Below are 23,510 nucleotides of genomic sequence, written 5' to 3'. Positions count from 1 at the left end.
AGTCCCTCCCTCCCGCCCGGCCGCCGCCGCCAACGCCCGCGGCGCTCAAGCCCGACGTGGAAGCCGCCGCCGCGCTCCTCGCCGGGGCTCGTGGGCGCCCGGGGCCCGGTTCCCGGCACCTCCGCTGCCCATAGCGGGGCACGCCGTTGAAAAAGTCAGAGTACGTTTAACCGTGATGACAAAAAGAAGCTGTAGAAACCAAGCTGCTCCGAAGAGGAAAAGGAACGTGCCCGGGATCTCGAGGCGCGACTTCCGGGGCGTCAGACGGCGGCGGCCCCCCCGGGCTTCCCGCCAGGTTGGCGCGGCTGCCACGGGGGCCTCGCTGCGCTCCCACCTCGGGAGGCGCCAGGCTGCCCGGAGACGAGCGCGGCCTTTCCCCGTCGGGCGAGGAGCCGGCGCGGCGTCCGAGGCCGGGCGAGACGCGACCCCTGCGCCCCGGCGCCCGCGGCGCGCTCCTGCGGCTCGTGGCGCTTGGGCGGTGGGCCCTGAGGGCCGTGGGCCCTGAGGGCCGTGGCGAGAGTCCGGTCCTTTGATCCGTGGGCCAGGCCGCAGGGGGAGGGGCGAGGCCGCTGCCACCTGAGCGGCATCTTCGCTGCAGGCTGGGGCCGCGCACAGACGCCTCGATACCAGGCCGAGTGCCCTCCCCCCAGCCCTGTTGTAGACAACCGGCCTGTCTGGACATGAGCAAAGCATGCTTTCATTTCTTCTGTCTAAAACATTCAAAGACTCGAATCCAGGCAGTAGTTTCTCCGAGATAGAGGTGTGAGGTGGCGGCAAACTAAAAGTTCCCGCCAAGGGAGCAGCTTGCTGCCTGTCTGTTTTGTCTGGCTTTACACTTGAGAACGTAGCGCCCAGCTTTGTGCAGCAATCCAAGCCCATCTAAAAACCTGCTCCCTGAACAGCTTGTGACGGCCCGATTGTGTGGTCATTTGGCCTTGTGGTTCTCCGTCCTGGCCACGTGTCCACCCAAGAGCAGCCATCATAACACTGTAGGTGCATTTCAAGACTCTAACCCTAGAAATGAGGAATAAATGTTGCTTGTTGGTTTTCTGTGGGCTGAAGATCATGACCAAGAACTGTCACTCTGAAACAGGGTCTGTTGTTTTTAACAATATATCACTAGCAGATGTCTAAAAGTATAAAGATGGTTATATGAAATTCATAGACACGATGAAAATTATAACAGGAACACATGAAAATAACTAGAGGAATTTGGATTTCTGAAATTTGCATTATTTCAATAAAGTGATTTGAGGGGGAACATTATTTTTTTTTTAATATGTGTGGATTCCTTACGACCAGTCTCTCTTTTTGTCCTTCCTGCATGCTTCTATATTGCTATTTATTGGACAATGGTCCCTGGTTCTGGCTTAGGTATGTCTTTCTTCTGTTTGCTTCTGGCAATGCACATACACCCTACCATAGCTGTGCCTAGAAAATGGAGGGAGGGCTGAAAATAGAATCTAGATCCACTGAGTTTTGTTGTGGTTGTTGTTTTTAATATATTAGATACACAAAGTGAAAGAACATATACTGTATCTTTCATGAATAAAAGACAGAGCCTGGCGACACCATTTTTAACAACTCCTAATCTGTGGTTTAGGTACTTAATCTTTGTCACTGATTCTACTAATTGTCAGTGAGTTAAAATTATTTAAGTGCCACCCAACAAGCCATTGTATGCTTACACTACAGTGACTTTAGCTCCTACTTTGTTTTTCATTATTTGCTTTCCTGAGGTTGGAGAAGAATTTATCAACTACCACTTGTATAAAACCTATTATTGTCATACTGCAGATACAAAGTGTTATGAGAGCAGGTGAAAGTTCTGAGATAACAAATGAACAATTAGAAAATAATTTCTTTCCTAGAAATTAAAACACAAATATTAAAAGACATGAAATAAAAAAAAAAGATGTGCTGATACTGATTGTGAAAAAAAGGGTGGGGGGGCCATGAAATGCCTAGGTTCCTACTTACCAATAAAATTATTTGAGGCATAGACCCAATACGTGACCTGAATATTATTTTTAAGTACGTGTGTGTGTGTGTTTGTGTAAAAGGACAGTTTGGTCATCACTGAATCCCAGGGAACTCTTCTTCATGGATCAAAACTGGTTGTGTTTTGGTTTATGGATTAGATCTCTAGCACAGAATCACCAAGATCCTGGAGAAAGAACAAACTGGTCATTAACTCTGGGCCTCTGGCAACTTAGTTGATATTATCCATATAAACTGAAGTTAGTGACAAATTCCAATTTGAAAGAGCTGTTGTTAAAACAAATGTTTGGGTACTAGAGACACAGACCCAAAAGGTCACCTACACACTTGCCCCCAGCTTTTCTAAACTGATACCTCCAAGAAGAATGTCAAGGTAAATGTTGCTATAATCTCTGGAATTGACAGATTCTACTTTCCTTATTTGGAATTTGAGGGGGTTTTCCTAGATCTAATTTCATAACCTTCAAGAAATGAATGATATAAGAAGTATATATTCCCTCTGGTTTGTAGCTAAGTAAAGAAAATATTTAGTGATTGTTCTGGCCCAGTATCACTGGGCTTGTCCCAGTTATCAGTAAAACCTGCTTGGTTTCCTAAAATCATAGTCATCTCTTGAAGAAGAGGAGGAGGCAAAAAGAGAAAGAAAAAAATAGACTAAATGTGAGAATTACGGGGGTTGGGAGATTGTATAGTCTAAATGGGATTCAAGAATATACTTTAAATGTTAATTTAAAATATTTCCAGGTAACCTACGTTATTTAGGTATGTTTTCCTTATCCTCCAAAGCAAAACTAATTTAACACAAGATCTGCTGCTATAGTTTTAATGTAAGGGAAGAATTATGGGGGCTAGAAGAAAATGCTTGCCTTAAAATGACTTCGAGGGAAGAGTCAGCCTTGAAGAATTCAATCCGCAGCAGCTTTTTGGGGCGGCTCCCGGAAGAGTACGGAATTGAGGTGTTGAAATGGAAATTGCTTCAAAATAAAGAACCTCGTAATACCATCTAGGTAGAGTATCTGCCTCTCTGCCTCCTTTGGGTTAAAGGATCCTGATGGATAGTGAGGTTCCCAACTACAACCTCAACTAATCTGAGTCTCCTAAATACAACTGGAAGTGTTCGGGGATACAGTATCTTTCCTGGGAGATAAAAGGGCAGGTAAGCTATGCAGAGCAGTAACTCATCTTCTCTGGAATGTTAGGGCTTTGCCACTTGAGATTTTGTGCAGACACCTAGGCACTGGAAATCAGAAGACAACAGACTTGAGGCTATTTTGACAAAGTAAGCAGAGCTGAATACATTAGAAAAACTTCAGGAAGGAGTTATTCTCTAATGATTTGAGAAATCATCCTCGTTCAAAAATTCACTTTAAGCACCCTTGAGCCCTTCAGAGACGATGATTCATCGTTAAAAGGAGGAGTTCATGTCATTATTGGGGTCTCATCGTAAGTGTACACTGTAACTTGCATTTGCTTACATTACCTCATTTGATCCCCATATTACAGATGAGGAAGTTGTGGCTGCGAGGTTGTGATCTCCCCAAGGTCCTTAAACTAACAAACAGCAGCCTATTTCTAAAACAAGGTGCAAATAGTGCCCTTAAAAACATATAAGCTCTTCTTAAGATTCTGTAGCTGAGATTTCTTTATTTCTGCTTGTTGCCTTATCTTTTCCTGGGTGGTTGTGAATAACAACAGCCAGAATACTGCTGTTTATATATTTAGATTTCTATTTAAGATTAGTGTTCTTGACTAGATACTTGACTATCTAGTAAGAGGCCTTCTAGTCGGAGGCCTCTTACTAGATAGTATCAGAAAGAAGTGAAACTCATTGAAACTGTCATTGCTTCCACTAGCAGTCCATCTTGTTAACTTTATTAGATGGATATGATAAAGTTATGAATTGTTTACAGGAAAAAAAAAAGACCAGGCCTGTTTTCTCTCCATATATCCCTTTTCTTGACATGAGTTCCACAATACTGGTACATTCTTTCCTTATATTAATATCGTACCCATATTTCTGCAATTTTTTAAAAGAAACGTCTTGTGCAAAAAGACCCCCCTTTTTTTCGGGGGCGCCCTGCCGCGTGCGGGATCTTGTTCCCAGACCAGGGCTCGAACCCGCGCTCCCTGCAGTGGAAGCGCGGGGTCTTAACCATTGGATGGCCAGGGAAATCCCCAAAAAGACTCCTAGTGGATAGCTCCCCTCCCCCAAATTTGTTTTTCTTAAACATTCACCAGATCCAAGAATCTTCTGCACCTGACCTAGTTTGTACTTAGTTTCAACAGGTCCGGGACCGTGGCGGGGAAGGCTCGCCGCGTGGGTCTGGGAGCAGCGGAGTCGGAGACTCCCTGGAGTTTGCACCTCGCAGCTGGGTCACAACTGCGTCCCTTTCCTCCAGAGGCGGCGAGCAGCGCGCGCGCGCGCCCCCTGGCGGCCCGAACCCGGGACAGGGCACCGGGAGGCCCGAGGGGTTGGGGCCCCTTGACCCCCGGCACGGTGCGGGCGGCGCTCGGAGCCGCTAGGTCTTGTCGTTAAAAATAAACACGGGTGTCCGGCGCCGACCTCCCTAAGCCTCTCCAGGCTGCGCCGCCCGCTCGCGCCCTGTCCCCGCGTTCCCCCGGGCTTGCTCCAGGGGTGGTGCCTTGGTGTCGGAGGCGCGGTGGCCTCACTTGCCGGCGGGGGCCCTCATTCCTGGCCTTTTCCGCGGCCTGGTGGCCGGCGGCCCGGTGGCCGGCGGCCCGCTCGCCGCCCACAGCAGGGTGCTGGCAGGCTCGAGAGCAGCCAAGCGAACCTCCGCGCCCAGATGCGCGCCGCGCGCGGGCGTCAGCGCTCTCGGGCCGAGCCCCGGGAAGGGGAAGAACTTGTAATCGCTTGCAGCGGGACAATGCCGACTTTTGAACCTCTAACCACTAAGCAAACAACCCTTGTGCTCTCGCTCCACTGTCCAAACAGGGTTTATTGACAGGCGTTTCACAGCAACGCATAGCAACCGTGGCGGCGGCCCGGGGTCGGGCACGCGGGCGCGGCCGGGCGCGGGGTCCGCGCCGCCCTCCCCGCGCCGGGCGCCGGGGGACCCCACGGTGCTCCGCGGACCCAGGTGCGGCTCCCGCCTTGGCCGGGCCGCCTCCTGCCCAAGAGGCGGGCCAGGCCCGCTCCCTCTGACCTCGGGGGCCGCGGGCCCAGCCCCGGAGCCCTTTCCCAATCCCGGAGTGAAAGGCGCCACCCGGAAGGGCCGCGGAATCGGGGAGATGCTCCAGGGGCCATTTCTGTCTCGCAGCTCCGCTCATCCTGCCCAACCCTCGGGGCACCCCTTCCCTCGGTGGAGGCGCTGATTAGGACTCCAGGCTGCCTGTGGGAAAGACCGCAACGGAGGGCAAAGCCCTTCTCCCCAGGCCCCGCCGAGAGCGCCCAGGTCGGCGGCTTCCAGGACCAGAAACCTCAAGGGCAGCAGCCCGGTCCCCAGCGGATCAGCCAGATAACAAGCAACCATCACTTAAAAGGATCTTCTTTTGCTGGGTCTCGAATTCTTGTCTGTGGGGGGAGGTGGAGGGAGGAGCGGGGAAGGGAAACAGCGCGGGACAAGGCAAGGGGTGGAGTCAGAAAGGCCTCACGGAAACCGATATACTGGAGACTACATTCGTGGAAACGTTGCCTTGGGGAAATCGAAAATCGAAAATCGAAAATTTGTACTTGCATGCTTGTGTTTACCTGGATGGGGGAGGCATCCTGGGGAGAAGGGACTCACCGATGAAGGGAGTGTGCGCGACTGCCTCAGTGTGGACTCGACGCGACGCTGTGAGCGGGCTCTCTCACCCTCACTCCCCATCATTCCCCCAGCTGAGAAGCAGCTGAGCGCTCAGCTGTGCATTTTGCCCACAGGCACCCCCAGGAGAACCACACATTCCACAATCCGAGGCTGGGCTCGGGCTTGGGGGCAGGGTAGGTCTCAGAACCTGCTCCCTCAGGCTTCTGCCGCTCTGGGGTAAAATGAGGTTGTCTAGATAACCTTCTCCACGCCCCTCCTTGATTTTCCTAATTCTAGTTGGCAAGTAGAGAGGATATTTCATTACTTAAACTACTACTACTAATAATAATTGCAGACAAAATCTGAAGGTGATAAAGACAGAATCTGAAATCTGGAAAGCTCCTTTATCTCTTTTTTTCTTTTTAGAAAAAAAAAATTCAACTGTGTTCAAATACCACCCCCCCCAACTTCCCTTCACCGTATCACTTCTCTCCGCATGGATCCAGAAGGCTTTTAAAATGCTGGCTTGGATGTCACACAGACCAATAACCCAAACAGCAGCAACAACAACAAAAACTCCCCTTTTTCATCAGCCCCAAGATTGTGAAAATCACAGGAAGTCCAGGTTGGCTCTGGCATTTATAGCACTGACATACATTCAGCCCAGAGAAGCTCTGGTGACAGGCTTTCTAAACAAGGCCCTGTCTCGGGCCCCCTCGTCAGGCCTGGAGTCCAGTAACCTCCCCCTCACACCATACACTGCACATGCACCAGCCAAGCCTTTCCTGGCCTGGGAAGGGAAGAGAAGAAAGACAAAGACCTGGGGGTTCTGCACTCTTCAGTGGGTCCAGGTTTCCATTTCAGCTGCCTCTGGCTTCTGCGGTCTGAACCTTGCCTGCCCTTGAGGCAAGAGGGGCCAGCGGGTCCTTGGAGGGCAGCCAGTGGACAGCAGCCAGTGGACAGCAGCCATCTTGGCTCCATCCCTGGCGGTGCCCTGAGCCCTCCTCCCTCCTCAGCTCCAACCGGAGAGGCATCCTGCAGATTTGGGAGGCAAAGAGCTGAGGAAGGGGTTGAAAGGCAGGTCTGTTTAGCCAGTCCAGGCAGTGTTTCTGCCAGTACTAAAGGAAGCCCCGGTGGTCATTTCCCATCTCCTCAGTGGCAGAAAGAGACCGGAAAAAGTCAAAATCTGGGAGAACGTCTTCCTTGAGGCCTCCAACCACACTTGTCTTTCCCCCAGGCCCCCATTTTTCCTTGGAGGGCTAGGTCGGTTGGTGAACGGTCGTGGGTGGGAGGGGAGGGGTCTTTCCTGAGGATTCTAGCAGAGTCCATGCTCCTCATGGCTCAGCCTGGAATTGCTCTGCTACCGCAGGCCACTGTGGGTCACTGGGTGACAGTGGGGTTTAACACCCCCCCAGTCGGCCCCAGAACCCCAGGGACAGGGCCAGGCACCGAGCCCTGCAGGGAAGACACGGGACTCAGGGGCTCCGGGACGCTTCTCAGGGGACCTGGCTGCGGCTGGGGAGCCTGTGGCTGGGACGGCGGCGGCTGCTGCAGCTTCTTCTTGTTGATTTTCCTTTCCTTCGCTCTGCGGTTCTGAAACCAAATTTTAACCTGGAAATGGAAAGGCGGAGAAAAACAGAAGGTGGTGAAGCGGCTGCGAAAGAAAAAAGGGACAGTGTACGGCACGAACACCAGCGTCACCTTCTCCGGCCAAAGAAGTGCCCTCTGGACCTGAAGGAGCCCAGCCCTTCGCACAGCTTTTCATGGACTATCCCGTAATGGCCCGGTGCTGGAGTGCTTGTGGGAGCCCTTCCCAAGCCCAATTCAGCCTCGAGAGAGAAGAGCCTCCCCCTCCCTCCTCTTTCCCCGGGTTTCTTTCCAAAGCAACCTTTATCTACAACTTCACTGGAAAAGTTCAGAGTCTCAGAAGCAAGGAAAACAGAAACTGCCAGGTCCTTTTCACACCAAGCAAGAGGAGGCCAGGGCTGGATGTACTTCAAAATAACAACCTTTGGCCTCTCAAAGCTAAACTGAAATGTAATATTCCTCACCTTGGGGCTGAGAATGAGTTTTAATGTGGGGTTTCCTGACTGCGAATTTGACCTTTTTTTTTTTTTTTTCTTTCCTCCCAGACCACACAGAGTGTTCAGGAGCCAAGCCTCAACCCTCTAGTTTTTATGGGCAGGGATTGGGGTCTTATATTAATTCTTTTGCCCAGGTACCATGCTGGGTACAGAGAGAGTAAGCCTTTACGTCTTTATTGACCCAAATAGAATTCTGGATTAGACTATACTCAGTTTTTTCTTGTACCTCCCAGGTCCCCCAAAATAGAAAAAAAAATTCAACTATATATATATATATATATATATATATATATATAAAGGAGACAACTAGAGGGGGAAGAAGTCTTTATAAAAAGCATCTGGAAGGAAAATGCTCTCCATCTTCTTGCTTTAATCTGCCCACAGAACTAGGTGGATCCTGGGGCCTGGCTTCTAACCCTCCTCACTGGACTCCCTCAGGCAGTGACCAGGCCCTGGAGGGTTCCCACCTGCCTCTCGGAGAGCCCCAGCGTGGCGGCCAGCTCGGCTTTCCGCCGGATGGTGATGTAGCGACTGTAGTGAAACTCCTTCTCCAGCTCCAAACGCTGGTGGTCCGTGTACACGACTCGGTATTTGTCTTTCGTCCTGGTTTTCACTGTGGAGGAAGGCGAAGTTAGCACTGAGAACGGCAAGGCAGCTCATCAGTCATGGGTAATGACAAACCTCCCTAACCCAAGAGCCATTTCTCTTCCTCCACCGCCCTGGGGGGCCACGGTTTGGCTGGTTCCTGCTGAGTCTGACAAGACCCCCCCAGAGGGTCCTGGGGGGAGGGTATGGGGCTATTCGGGACAACTAAACTGGTCTTGGGATTAAACAGTTTTTGAAAATTAAGAAAAATGTAAAATTCATACACGCAGAAGATAGCAGAACCCCACCACCGGTTTTGTAAACCAAATACAGTACCTGAGCTGGTGAGGCCCAAAGGAAAAGAGGGCAGGGCAGAGGCACCAGAGTCCTGGGAATACTCTGATTTTCAGGCCTACCAGAGATAGAAGCCTACCCTAAAAACAGCTGGGATTGTGGATATGCGTTGTTCGTGGTGGTGGTGGGGTGTTACTTTCTGTTTGTTCTATTAGAAGTGGGAAGGGGGTGCAGTAGCTGACGTGTTCCCTCAAGTCACCAGAAACACACACACACACACACACACACACACACACGCCCCAGCCCTATCTGTCGGGTGGAAGGAATTCTGAGCCGGGGTCTGGCAGGCAGATAATCCCTCTCTCTGGGGACACTCTATACCTGGCCGAACCTGGTTTGGCATTTGGCACTCTTTCTTTTTTAATCCTCCATTTATTTCTGCTGCAGACCCTGCCAGAGCTATCCTGACCAGTGATCTATGCTCATTGGATTGAGTCAACATATTAAACCTTGGATTGATTGTTTTACTGAAGGGCCTTGACAAACAGCGCGACCAAGTCGTAGCAGGCCGGAGCCTGGTGTCTCCACCAGGTCTGTCCCACGTCAGCCCTCGGCGGAGCCCCGCTCGGGAGCTGTTCTCTCCCACTCGGCCCCAGGTCGGGGTCTTCTCCCAGCAGAACAGGTTCAATCGCCCTGTGCCCGGTGCTACAGTTAGATCTAAAGGGTCTGGGAGTTGCTCGGAGGTGTTTAATGCCCCGCAGGCCGACTTTGTTCAGGTAAAACCCTTTGCAAACCACAACAAAAGCGCCCTGGGAAGATACAGGCCGGATCAGAGGGAGCTCCCCCAAGCCGCTGAAAGGAGAACACAGCCCCAAACAATGCAGGACAAGGCGATCTTATCAAAGAAAAGCTCTTTCAATGCCTTAATAACAACCGCATTCTGTTTGAATTACCACTACTGAGCAAATGGCGGCGGGGCTTTCATCCCCCTCCCCGCCAGGCGCATTAACATCAACACGGCCAGCAGAAGCATTTGAATGCGCGCAGCGGCCCCGACCCTGCGCCCGCGAAGGAATTAAAGGGAACTGACACGTCCTGGGAGCCTGCGCTGCAGCCTCCAACCCACTCGAGCTGTCAGCGGTAGTGGCCCCTTCGTACAGATGAGCAAACTGAGAATCAGACTAGGTCACGCAGATAGTATAACGCGGGGCTGGCACCGGAGCCAGGCTGGAGCCACAGAGGACAACCTCCAGGGCAGGAGAGCCGGGCGCAAAGTTCTCCCAGCCGAACTCTCCAGCGGCGATAGTGGCCTTGAGGTACTTGGGAGCGGCTCTGGCTCGGGGGCTGCCCTTTCCGTATCCCAGAGGGACCGGGGGACGCGGTGACCAGGACCCCTGTGCGCCCCGCGGCCAGCGCCCCAAGGGCCTTGGAGGCGCCCCGCACCCCCTGGGAACCAAGGCGGGGACTAGAAGAGGGGAGAGATGAGAGGGACTTGTCAGAATTCATTATTGACTGCGAAAGTCACCACCCTCTTTCCGGGCCCTAAAAGAGACAATGGCAGGGCTGGGAAGGTGTATATCAAAGCGGGCCGGGCGGAGTACCACCCCCCCCCGCCCCTTGACAGATGACACTCCGCAGAGGAGTCGGGCTCCGGCCCGCGGGCCGCGGTCTCCCCACATTAACATCACAAGGGCGCCCGGCGCCGACTGCGGCCTTGCCACCTCGGCGCGGGACTTCACAGCGGCCTCTCATCTGCTGACCCCGCGGCCTGGGCTCCTGCGGCTCCCCTCCCTCTCCACCCCCGCCCCCCCCCCCGCCCCTGCTCCGCGGTCACTCTCCCGGGACTGGCCAAGGGTCTCCCTTAGGCCGCCCCAGCCCCGCCGGCTGCGCCCCAGGCAGATTCTGTGGCAAAGAGCCTTCCTTGGAGCGCGCTCTGTGCAGGCGAGGGTGCCTCCTCTTGGGGAAGGGACCCAGCCGAGGTTCCAGGTCGGCCCTGAGGCCTTCTCCCCGGGCCGCCGCATTTCCCACCTGGTCGGTCCCGGCGTGTGCCCAGTGACGCAAAAACCTAGGCCCAGAGACAGCCTCCAACGGCTGCTCTGATTTATACGGCTGTAATTGGCTATAAACCTCTGCAAAGTGTCCATAACCTGCATGCGGGCCGGGCTGGGCCAGAAAGGAGGGAAGAGAAAAAAGCGGAAGTGCAGAAGGCTGGGAAAGACTTCGTGGAGTAAAAGGGACCCAACAGGACTCTCTCACCACACCTACTGAACTTCCTTCCCACCTTGACACACATTCCGACACCAGAAGGGGCAGACCCGGAACCTACGAGCCAACACAGTCCGGCAAACCTAGGATCTTTGCAGAGACATCTCTGGAGCAAGCTTCTTGAACGTCTGCACGCCTACACACACCTACACACACACACACACACACACACACACCCCACACCCCCCACACACAGGAGACCCTGGAAAGGAGGGTTCCAGAGAAATGATCCGTGTCTGGAGCAGCGGCTGAATCTGCACCACGACTTCCTCTCCTTCTCCCTCTGCAGAAACGAGGGGAGTCCCGGGGTGTCTTGTCCCAGCCCTCCCGCTTTTGATTGAAATAACCCCTTTGCAGATCAAAGGTTCAAAGACCCGGGCGCCCCCCTCCCTTCCCTACTTAGCTCCTGGGGCCAACACCTTCTTTCCAGCTTCAGCAGCTTTGCCGGGTCTCCCTACGCGCTGGAGCTCCGATGCCCAGAGTTGGCCCGAATGGCCAAATCTGGTCGCACGCTCAGCCTCGCCGCCCTCCTGGTCCCCAGACCACCACTCATCCCGAGTGGCCCGGACGGGCAAGGACGACGTGCACAGACGGTCTAGAGCCCGGCCCGGGGGCGGTCCAGGGAAGCCGCGCACCGAGCGAGTGCGAGCGGCCGCAAGTGAGGAGGGCGATACCGCTCCCGCGCAGCCGCGCTCCGCCGACCTTCGCCGGATTCTCCCAAGAGTCTAAGGACGTTATGAATGAGGGACGGAAGGAAAGAGGAAGCGTCCCCTCTGCCCGACACTGAACACGGCTCGCGAGACCACAGTAGTCACTCCCGACCCCAGCCAGCCCAGACGCAAGGGCCGGGGGCGGGGGGGGGGGCCGGAGCCCCCAGACGTTGTCGCCCCGCCCCGCCCCCCTGGCGCGGAGTCCCCAGACCGCCCCGGACGCCGGTCCGCACCGGGCACTCGCCGCCCCGCAGCCGGAGGCCGAGGCCGCGCCTTCCCCGGCCGCCCGCCGGCAGGGCGCCGCCGCGCTTACCTTGGCTGCCGAGCGACGGCTGCGCGGGCTTCCGCATCCACTCGCACAGGTTCCGCCGCTGGCCGCCCGGGGACAGCTGCTCGGCGGCGGCGGTGACGGCGGGCCCGGGGGGGCCGGGGTTGAGCGTCTGCAGCAAGCCCGAGGCGCAGGAGGGCGCGGCGGCCGGGTGGTGCGGGTGGTGGTGCGGGTGGTGGTGCGGGTGGTAGTCGGCGGGGCTGCTGTAGCCCATGGCGGCGGCCGGGGAGCCCCCGTTGAGGCCGTGGGCCACGGCGTTGGCGGCGGCCGCCGCGCCCCCTGGCGCGTAGCCGTTCCAGTCCTCGCGGAGCGGGGCGCCGTACGCGGGCGGCCAGGACGGCCCCGGGGACTGCGCGCTGTCCAAGTTCGCGGCGGCGGCGGCGGCCGCCACATGGTAGCCGCCGTAGTCCGGGTACTGCGGGGGGCTGACGAAGTTCTGCGGGGCCAGGTTGAGGCCGCCAGAGTGGCGCACGGAGCTGGGATACATGCTCACGTCCTTGTCCAGGAGGTAGCTCACGTACATGGTGGCGAGGGCCCGACGGCAAACCTCACCATGCTGCCCGGGAACGGACGCGGGAGGCTGCCGGGGGCCGCGCTGGGGAAGGGGCGAGGGCGCGTAGGAGCGGCGGGTGGCTGCGCCCCGGCCTGCGGTGCTCCGCCGGCTCCTCGCGGCGCTTCTGCCTCTGCGGCGGTCCCTCCCTCTGGCCTGTCTCCTCCTCCCTCCCTCCCTCCCTCCCTCCGTCTCTTTCTTCCTTCTTTCCTCCCACCTCCTTCCCACTAGGCTGCACAGGAGGCGAAGACCCGCCACAGGCTGGCGTGCGGAGCCCCGGGCCGGCGGCCTTACGTGATTAACGAGTGTTTACAAGACTCTATTAGTAATGACACAGACACCAATGGCTGGAGACGTCGAGGCGCAGCGCGCACCCGGCGCACAACCCCCCGAAACACGATTTGCATTTTAAAAGATAAGGGGCGGGGGGAAGCTCGCGAGAGGGCAGCGACCCATCACAGCTAAATATTCAAACCTTTATTGTTAAGAGCTTCCTCCTTCCAACCTGGTGCACTTTAACCTCCAATCACAGGTTCAAAGAATGAAATCAAGAGACTTGCAAAAGAGAGGGGGAAAGAGCTATCTTGGTGGGTATCTGGGTTTAGAGACTAAGGAGTCGTGTTTCTGCATTTGCAGGGGGGGGGTGGGTGGGTGGTGGTCAAGAAGCTCCTTCCATCCCAAAGAGAAAAGAAAAGGGAAGCCATTGCTTTGATGACAACGTTTCTGGCCAACGCGGGTGGTGACGAGGCGAGCCAGGAGAAATGGGCCGGTTCCTTTCCGCTCTGTGCCCCTGGCCAGAACGACTGCGCGCCCCGAACGACTGTCACCTCTGATCATTTATTTTCTTCCCCAAGGAAACCGCTGGCCCTCCACACGAGATAAATTAAAACCCTAGCTGCAGGTTGCATCTCCGAGCTCGTCTCACATTTGGGATTCAAGTTAAAGCAATTAAAAATGTTTTTAGATTTCTGTTGTTGTTGTTGATGTGGACCATCTTTAAAGTCTTTATTGAACTTGCTACAATACCGCTTCTGTCCCATGTCCTGGTCTCTTGGCCGCGAGGCAGGTGGGATTCTCAGCTCCCTGACCAGGGATCGAACCCACCCACCCCCACTGGAAGGGGAATTCTCAGCCACTGGACCGCCAGGGAAGTTCTTAAAGCAATTAGAAATTTTTTAAAGCATTTACACTCAAGATTCGAAAGTCTTAACTGCAAACCAAGAAAGGGGTGGTAGAAGTCAGGCTAGTGGAGGGCGGTAATGCAGGGGAGCCGGAGGGTTTTTGCTAGAGATCTGGTTGGTAACGTTCTGTTTCTTGAGCAGGATGCGGGTGTGTTTGTTGTTTGTGAAAATTAAGCAAGTTACAGTTATATGTTTATATAGTTAAATACGTGGTTAAAAATCAAGGAACAGGGAGTCTAGAATTTCTGTTAATATGTACCTAGGTATTTGTGTCATACATCATACCTATGGCTTAAAATCACTTTCTCATTTGCAAAATAAAACATTTCTCCGGAGAAAATTTTTCTTCATCTTCAGGGGATGGGAAGGGAACCCCGGGCCATCACTAACGATTGCTCCTGAAAAGCCCCGAGTGGGGAAGGTTTGACAAAGGATCCTCCTTGGTTTTTGAAGCGCTGTGTCCCAGGGGCAGGGGCTGGAAGTGGTGGCTCTGGGGACCTGTACTGCGCGGCCTGGCTCGGGGCCTGCCACGACGGATAGGAGCGCAGGGCAACCGGACTTGCTCCCTCAGGCGCCCATCTCGGTTTGGCGACCTCGGGGAGTGGGCCGGCGGTCCCCGTCTGCCTTCTCTCCGAGCCCAGACGGTGCTGCCAGACTCGGATTTGAGAGTCGCAGCAGCCGGGGCGGCGGGCTGGGCAGGCTGGCTGGGCGGCTTTGAGCGCTCTGGGAACCAGCAGGGCGCAGCCCCTCTCCTGCAGACCTGCCCTGTCGCTTCTCACCGCCGAGAGTTCTCCGGCATTTGTCACTTCCTCTTGTCATTTCTGGAGCTCTTTCCAGTGTCCTTTATGTCCCTAGACCCTCTCACCTCCCTGGATCGGGAATAAAGCGGGCGTAGTCATGTTCTCCATTTTACAGATGACACCCACCCCGCCACAGTGTGCAGAGAAGCCAGGCCCAAGCAGGATCAGGCCCTGGGATCTCCTACTTGCTGGTGTCCCCCATCCTCTGTGTTTCCTAAGGAAGAAGGTTAAAATTGGGGCGGGGGGGAGCGAACTGGCCACTCAGCTGATGGAGACTGGAGCACATCATCCCTGTGGGCCCCCGGGGCCCAGCCCGGGCAGCTGGGTGTCATCAGACCTCTTGAGAAATAACATAGGAAACAAATTGCAAACCCCAATACAGAATCCAAATCACTGAATGGGGAGGAGGGATGCAAGGGGGGTGGGCGTCTGCAGTCCTGATGGGGCGGGGATATGGGAGGTTAAGTGGTGGGCACTGCAGACTTTTGATCTAGCAAACATCTTCCTCCTCTTCCTGGGAGACACAATCCCTCTTTCCGCCCCTCACAACCCCCTCCCAAGCCTCCAGCTCTGGAAGCCAAGGCCCAGGCTTGAGCCTGTGTCTTCGGAATGTGGGCATTCTTTGGAACAATCACTTTATTGGGGACAGCCATCCCCTCCGCCCTGCGGTGGCCGCTTCCTGCGTTTTTATGGCCCGGCCGCCGGCCGCTGGCTAATTGTCCCGGTTTTCCAGCTGTGTCTCTGTGCTCTGCCCTGGAGAAAGGGCTCTGGCCGGCCTGCCCAAATGCTTTGGGAGCGGCCAGGGTTGATCTGTCCCCAGGGGTCACGCCAGGCCCTGGAGCTGGTCAGATCTCAGTGAGGCCCACACTCACTTGGGGGTGCGGGGTGTGAGGGCTGGAGAAAGGACACTGATTGGTTTCCTTCATGGAAAAATGGGCCCCCATGGCAGTAGCACGGTCCCACCCATGGTCCTGGGCCCTGGGCTGTGGGTGAGGGAAAAGGAGCCAACAACAATGTCTTTGGACAAGCTCCTTGGAGTGGAAATGTCCTCTCACCTCTGGGTTGCCCTCTCAGCCAGGAGAGGACCCATCTAGGTCCCTGCAGAGGCAGGGTGGTGGGAGCAGTCAGAGAGGGGTGGAAGGTGGCTGACGGAAAGGCAGCCAGGGTGTCTTTTCATCCCCACGGCTTAGCCTCTGACAGCTCTTTGTGACCTGCCTATCCTCTGGAAACCTGCTCTAGATGGGGGAGGGGAGGCAGCTCCTCCAGCCTCGGGGTGCAGGGGTGGGGGCCTGGAAGGATGCAGGTGCCACCGGCAGCAGGGCCCCCAGTGGAGACCCAAGGAGCGTGGTAGCTTTCCCAGAGCCTTTCGGCCCTGGCCCGAGCTGAGAACCACCTTGGACATTCGTCCCCAACTCCACTGCTCAGGGCTCTGTTCCAGCCCGTACCTCCGTCTCCAGGGCAGCTTCAGTGAATTGCTCTGGAGAGAGGCAAACTTATTTGGGACGCTTGGGGGTGGGGTTGAGCTGGGGCTGAAGCTGTGACCCCATGGAGCCAGAGCCTGAGCAGGCTATTTAGGGCAGGAGAGGGTGGGGAGAAAGAGACCCAGGTAAATAAAGGGTCCGGAAGACTCCAGGGACAGCCACGACTCGGGTTATCAAGAGGCCGCCTCTTTGTTACTGGCAGTGTAGCGGCCCCTCCACATTCCTCGGAGAGGGTCGGAGCTTCCAGGACCCCGGCCGCTGGCAAGGGCAGGGGCACAGCGGGGGGGGGGCGGGGGCAGGAGGCACCGGAAGGGGCGGGCTGCTCCTCCAGGCAGATGAGACACTCCTTGAATCCACAGATCATTGACAGGGCTCCCTCCCTGCTCAAAGGTCCCCAGTGTTTGCTCCAGCTTGGGGGACCCTGCTTTTCCCCATATTTGTGGTTCCTGGAACGGGGGCACCCGTGACCCTTGTAACCCTGATAGGGCAGGCTGTCTGTATCCACCTTAGCATGCAAGCCTAGTTTCTGAAGCCCCTTTTAGGTCAAAGAAATTATCCAAATAACGCAGCCCTTGCAGACTGCCTCTCCTCCCCTGCACAGGAAGCCTTCACCCTGCATTGACCTGAATTCCCAGGATAATTAAGGAAGGGTGAGAAGGAAGAGAGTGTTGTCTGATAAAATTGTTCACCTTGGCAGTCTACACTGATGTGGAAAAACCACTCAATCTCTACTTAATTTGGAGTCAGGGAGTTCTTGGGCCACCGCACTCAGTCGGCAACCCCCTCACACAAAGGAAGGCTCTATAATGGGTGGTTTGACCCCAACACACCCTGCCCTGCCACGCCACAGCCCGCTCGGCTCACATCTCTGGGAAGGAAATCCATCACAGTGTCCTTTCTGTGGGCCTCCCCAGAGTCCACTGTCTGCTCAGCCCCATCAGGTCACAAAGGAGCCAAACATGTCCATCCTGAACAGCAGGGAGGGGCCGCAGCTGCCCACAGCTGTCCAGGCTTCGTTCACAGGAGCAGATGTGTTCCCACCCAGTGGAGTCAAGAATGTTTTCCCCCAAGCAAACTGAGTCTCTGGGCCTCTCTACTGGAGGAAAAGTCCCTGGAATTGTGGCAGGTCATTGGTGGACTAGAGTTTTAACACTCAGCGTGCAGGAGAGAGGAGAAAACAGCAAGCTTTCTCATGCAGAGCAAGGAACACACTTTTTTTTCCTCCCCACAAAGCCAGGAGGTCTAGGAAAATAAAAAGCCTCAGGAAAGGGGCTGATATTTGGGTGCAGAGATCTGGTTTTGCTCACTGGCTGAAAGTTATGTGAATACATGGTGGTTGCACATTTTCTTCCTTTTTTTTTTCTTTCCCCCCCTAAAATCAGTCTCTGGACACAGTGTGGCTGTCGTATAACACACTCTAGTGCTGTGTGATGCATGAGCACAGAGCATGATTTAGAGCCCTGAGACGGAGCACTTGGGATCTCACCCCAGAGGGAAACCCTGAAGCTGGGGAGGAGAGGCCCCCAGGCCAGCAACACCTAAATGTTCTCACGTGGCTTTGACGTGGAGTTACCGTTTGTTCACTCCCCAATGTCTCGTGCCTAGAGTGACCTTTGTTTGTCATATGAAAATATGTTCCTAGGAACCCCTACGCAGTAGGCTTTATGTGGCGGAAGGAAGTGGCTCAGATAAAGGTTCAGCTCTCCTTGAGTCACTGAGCCCGTTGGGAAGTTACTCTCCCAAGAGGGGGCACAGAGGACTTAGTGTCTGTAGCCCTTCCATTTTACAAAGGAGAACTCTGAGGCCCAGAGAGGTTGGGTGACGTTCCCAAGGTCACACAGCTGGCTGTCCCAGTCACGGCCCTTAAGTGAGCTACTATAGGGGCACTGTTTGTAACTCAGAGCACTCTGTAAAGATGTAAATTACTACAGGGCTGCTGGTGCCGCCCTAGAAACACTGCCTCCTCAACCCCAAACCAACTGGCATCCTTGCCGGAACCCAAACTCCCCACCACTCACACCAAAGAGTCGCAGAACAACCAGATTCAGCTGTTGTGACACTTCTGACTGCTTTCGGCGTCCCATTTATTTCTCCCTTTCACAGGCACCTGCTAACTGTGCTTTATTAGTTTATTGAATGGTGAGTTTTCCATTGATTCCATCCAGATTTTTCTCCAACTGCCAACGAAGGTATCCATCCACCCCTGTCCCACAGAAAATACTTTCTGAAAAAGAGCTCGTCTTTATTTTTGAATCGGAACTCGTATCCTGTGGCTGAACTCTGGCAATGTGTCAAATTTAAAATGACGAAAGGTTATACCAAGAACTGGGTTGTCTTTCTTCCCTCACCCGTGTCCGTGCACATCTTTGGACACCCAGACCCTAAAGCGTACCTGTCGGGGTGACGAAAAGGAGGCCCCCATTCAGTTACCCGGTAACATAGGTGAGTGGGACTGGGCTCGGGAATTCCCAGGGGGCACGCTCTGGGCGGGGGGGGGGTGCTCTCCAGCTGGCCTTGGACATTTTAAGGGGGAGTGAAAGTCGGCGAAGCAGCCCCCCACCTCGGAAGGCAGCGTGCGTGGAGGAGTTGAAAGGAGCTGAAATCAGCTTCTTGCTCTCCACCTTTTCTTAGAGTTGCCATCGTGCTTTCATAACGAATTAGTAAGTAAAAGTATTAATTATTCACCCTGGAATCCACACCACCGCTTCTGCGCCCCTCCCCCGACATCTCTGGGCGCGCTCCGGGCCACCCCGCCGCCCAGGCTGGCGCGCACGCTGAGGTCCGAGTTCGCGGTCGCGGTCCCCGCTCGTCGGGGTTTGTCTCCCGCGTCCTGCGCACCGGAGCGCGGAAACCAGAAGACATCTCCGAGGCCGGCACAAGCCCAGGACGAGTCACTGTTTGAGCAAAGATGTGGCAGGAAACAAACTTCCCTGCCAGACCTCGGCAGCCTCAGGTTACCCGCCTGCAGGAGGGCAGGCCTGGCCTCTCTGCTCCTACCGAGAAGAAAGCAGCAGCCCCCGGGGGCTTTTGCCGGGGTCTTCCCCGCCGGCGCCCACGTCTGCGTCCCGCGCCCTCCCGCCCGCGCGGCTGCGAGCGCCCGGGGCTTTGGAAGAGGCACTCCCCCTTCTCCCCCAGCTCCTTTGAAGGGGCGGATCTAGCGTCTTCCCCCACCCGGATCCCCTCCTGCAGAAATAAACAATTTCACCGACAAGCTTTGAGCCCTTGAAAGGTAACTGTAACTGGAGACACAGATCGTGCTTGAGAGGGCCAGATCGCATCCCCTCTGGTTCTAAAAATACGGCTGAGAATCTTGCCTTGGGGAGCCCTGCCTATCTTAGCTTGAGCATATTTACGTAAAGAGCTCAGACTCTGCATTTTGGGCTCCATCTGTCTAAGAGCTGGACTCACCCCAGGGCTGGGCAAGGTACCTTCAATGTAGTGTATTATTCTCAGTCTCAGGCCCAGCCCTTGGCGCTTGTATCCTGGACCAGAAAACCCTCTTCGCCAAGCAGCAGGTTTCTTGCATGTGTCAGGAAAGCCCCCAAGTCACCCTGGCTGGAGGGAGGTCGGCGTCTAGCCCCAGGCCCAAGGGCCCCAACTTTGCATCCGGGTCCTTTGTGATGTGCACCTGGTGCTCCTACATCCAGAGCAGGCTCTGGCACCCGCCTGCCCTTGGCCGGGGAGGCCCCGGAGTTGTTCTACAGGTTCGGTGGGGTCACAGCTCACTTCCTGGCTCCCCTACCTACCACGCTGACCAGCCTCTGGCCTTCACCCTCACCACTAGCGGGCAACGTCTGTAAGATGGCAAAGGGGAGTGGGCTTCCGTGATTAAAAAATTCCTGGGCTACCACAGTGGCTTCTCTCTGTGGAATTTAGCCCCCAACCAAGGGTGCGGCCACACCGCTTTTTATGGAAAGGTTTTCTTGCTGCTGTTGTCCCTCAGACCCGGGCTGGTCACTCATGGAGGTTCTTGTCTTCAAAAGGGCCACCTCTGCCTCCACGTCTTACCCCGTCTGCGGTGGGGAGGACGGCATGGCTTGTTTCTCCTTTGCCAACAGAAGCCAACGGAGCATTTGTCGGGGTTCGTTAGACCTTCCAGCGCAAATGGCTGGCTGGCTGGGGCGCGGGCGAGAAACGCGGTGGGCTCCTCCCGTGTGAGTGGACTTTCCGGCCACCAGTGCAGAGCTGCCCAGTCTGGCCTCCTTTGGCCAGAAAGCTTTCTATGGGCACAGATCTTCCCTCATCAACCGCTTTATCAGTGCTATGGGGTCCCACCTTCATGGGTGGGGGCGGATATCCAGCACTACTCAATGAGTGTTATTCAATTATTTTAAAAATTATGTTTAATGACTTATGGTTTCCAGGGACTCTGACAAACCAGCTCTCCTGGGCCCACCTCCAGGAGAGACGGGAGGCCGCTGGCCCTGACCTTCAGGCCCGTCCATCCTAGAGAGCCCCCGCTCCCAGCCTTCTCTGCCTCACGGGGCGCCTCCGCAACGCCGGCCCCTGCGGGGCTCTCTCCTGCCCGCCGTCCCCCCGCACGCTGCTTCCCCGGCGCTTTGCTGTCCCAGCTCTGGCTCCTGTTCGTGTCCCAGAGCCAGAGAGGCGCTTCCACTCACATGTAAATGTCGCGTGTAGCAACTAAGGTGGGAGAAGAAAAAAGAAACAGACAAACCGCTGCGGAATAAAAGCTTCCTTTTCCGTCCGTTTTGCTTTGCGCCTGGGGTTTGGCAGGAGAGGGTGAGGAGCCAGAGAGAGGTGGATTAGCGCCCTGGAATCCGCAAAAGCTGGTGGTGTCAGCGCGCCGCTAAGGGAGTGAAGAATTGGAGCAGTGAGCTGGATAAATCGGGAGCGGCGCGGGGATGGGGGGCCGCAGAGCACGAAACTATCTATTTTGGCAAAGCGTGAGCATGCGGGTAGGTGGACAAAAGGGCTTATTATTCGTGCGACTGCCTCGGTTCTCCCCGGCCTTTGTGCGCGGGTGTGGACGCTGTTCCAAGCGCAGCGCGCGCGCCCGCGACCCCCGCGCGTCACGACGTGCGTCCCGGGTCCCTGGCTGGCGCGGCCGCTACGGCTCGGCGGCGCGGCCGCTACGGCTCGGCGGCGTGGCTCCCGAGGAGGTCGGCGAGACGCCGGCGGCCGACCTTCTTCACCTCGCCCAGTGCGGTGCTCAGCTCCTGCGCCGGTGGGCAGTGCAGCCGGCGCGCCCGCTCGCGGGGCACCGCCGCCCGGTCGCTGAGGCGCGCGGCGAGCGCGAAGGGGAAGCCGAAGCGCGCGCGGTACTGCGCGTTGAGCTCGGCCAGCAGGAGCCGCTCGGCCGCGCCCAGGCTCGTGAGGCCCGCGGCGCTCTGCTCCCGCTGCGACGCGGCGCTGAGCTCGCCCCGCTGCAGCTCGCGGCCCGCCAGGTCCGGGTGGCAGCGCAGGACGCCCTCCTGGCCTGCGGAGAAGCACAGACACGCGGCGGGAGCGCGGTACCGCGCCCCGAGGGAAGCGGGTCCCAGGACGTGAGGAGGGGCAACTAGGGGTGTCAGGAGGCTCGGGGCGCCCCCCGCACCCGTCCCTCCAACCCATCCCAAACCTAGCGCCCCTCCATCCCCGCTTCATTCGGTCTCGGCCGGGACCCAGGGGCGGGGCGGGAAGTGACAAGTTTGTCCTTTGAGACCTTGGAGCGAGAAGAGCGGTGGGGAGAGGCCGCAGAGGCTCGGAATTTACGACTTGCTCGGGAGGGAGCAGGGACGCGATAAGGGAGCCCGAGCGTTTCGTATCTTTTCAAAGTCCTTTGCTCTCACGGGGGCTTTGATGTCGCAGAGGGCCGGACACAAGGGCCTGAAGACTTCCTGCAAAAGCCACGGAATGGGTTTCGCTCTGTTCCAAAGGAGAAGGGCGGGGACGGTCCATGGGAATAACATCCGTGGGGCTTGGCGAATAAATGCCCAGGAATTGTGACCCTAAGTGTGAGTTCTGGGCTTCTGGAATCAGGCATCCAAAGAGCTTTGCAGATGATTAACTGCCAAGAAACCCATTTCCAGCCGAATTCTACGGCCCTTTGAATGAAAGGGGCTTTCCACCTTTTAGGAAAATAGCACCCACTCACCACGCACCGTTTCTGAGGCTCATTTCCCTTCTCCCACTGTAAATCTCAAAGAGCTCCCAGAGAATAACGTTTCCTCGGAAGAGAGCTTCTCCTAATCTCCTAACATTGGCCTAAAACTGGAAACCCCTGGTGTGATACCTGGGATTTCAAGTCCTAATCCACCGAGGTTTTCCTGAGCCCCGGTCAATCATTATGCTTAGCTCGCTCTCTAAAGAGAGAATTAGAATTCTTGGGGCTGGGCAAGTTTTCAGATGTGGTAAGCAGGGAGCCGGATCTGTACAGGGAGGCTGATGACACCTAACTTGCTGAGTAGTGGTGAGGATTAGAGACAATTCATTTACCCAAACAGCACCTAATGCTAGCAAATGTTCAATAAACAGCCATATTATGTGTCCTAGTAAACTCAGTGTAACTGGGCTGCGATGTGGCTGGAAGCATCTGACCCTGGGGCTAGGGACAGGCTTGGGGCTCCACTAGAAAAGGAGATCATTAACCCTCCCTATAATTATGGTATAAACTTCCCCTGCTTAAATCTTGCAGTTTCTGCCCAGTTAAAGAATGATTGGGATTATGCCATCTAATCGTGGACCAATGTCCTGAGAGGTGGGAGAACTGGGGGGAACATCTACACTGAAGAAAGGATTCAAGGGAGACTCAGAAAGGGGTAGGTGACCTTTCCAAGGTCACTGAGCCAGGAGCTGCCTGCCCAGGATCCTGGGCTCAAAACCACTGGCTTCGGGGCAATGGCTGCCCCTTCAAGGTTAAGGGGAGTTGAAAACGAAACTCATGTCACCAATAATCCCACCTCTGTAACACCACCGTTTTAGAACCCCTCTCCTGGGCCCTGTCCCTGGGGCACTGCAAAGGTGAAGTGGTTGGTTCCCACTTCCCACGTCCAGCGGATCCGGGGGGCTGCGAAAATGTAAGTGATAAATTCCCTGCCTGGGGGCCCCCAGCCCTGGGCCGGGAGGTGGCTGTGCCGGGCTGCTTCCCAGGCCTGAGGCCAAGCAGCACCCGAAACCGATCCGAACCCACCCAGCCAGGACCGCGAAAATGGGCGGCGGCGGGGTCCTGGGCAGGCGAGTCCTGGGCGGCTCCCAGGCCGGAACCGCAGGCCCGCCCCGCGCCTCCTCCTTACTTATTCAGATTTTCAAAGACGCCTCGAGGTGAGGAGGTGAGGGGCCCGAGACCCCGCCTTCTCACAGGCCTCCCTCTCTCGGCTTCCCTTCCCCGTTTCTTACTCTGCAGAGGCCCAGCTCCAGCATGGAGGACGCGGTTATCGGCCCGGAGGGCCCGGCAGGGGTGGGGTCTGTCCCCTGGCCGCCCCTACCAGACCCTCCTTTCCAGCGTGGGGCAGGGCCACCAGCACCCCGGCCCTGGCACCCCGCTTC

At 56.1% G+C, this 23,510-nt stretch overlaps 1 protein-coding gene across 1 annotated transcript; it reads right to left on the bottom strand.

The window, feature by feature from the left end:
- Positions 1 to 7,127: 7,127 nt before the first annotated feature.
- Positions 7,128 to 12,536, bottom strand: CDX2 (caudal type homeobox 2; the record flags this gene model as incomplete). The annotated part of the gene is made up of 3 exons (XM_079721981.1): positions 7,128 to 7,358; positions 8,299 to 8,444; positions 11,999 to 12,536. The coding sequence occupies 3 exons, from the start codon at positions 12,534 to 12,536 to the stop codon at positions 7,128 to 7,130; spliced, it is 915 nt and encodes a 304-aa protein (XP_079578107.1).
- Between the last annotated feature and the right edge of the window lie 10,974 nt (positions 12,537 to 23,510).

Source organism: Hyperoodon ampullatus (assembly GCF_949752795.1).
Source record: "Hyperoodon ampullatus genome assembly, chromosome: 16".
Taxonomy (NCBI): Eukaryota; Metazoa; Chordata; class Mammalia; order Artiodactyla; family Ziphiidae; genus Hyperoodon; species Hyperoodon ampullatus.
Note: the sequence above shows the minus strand (reverse complement) of the source record. Positions and strands in the feature narration are given on the sequence as shown.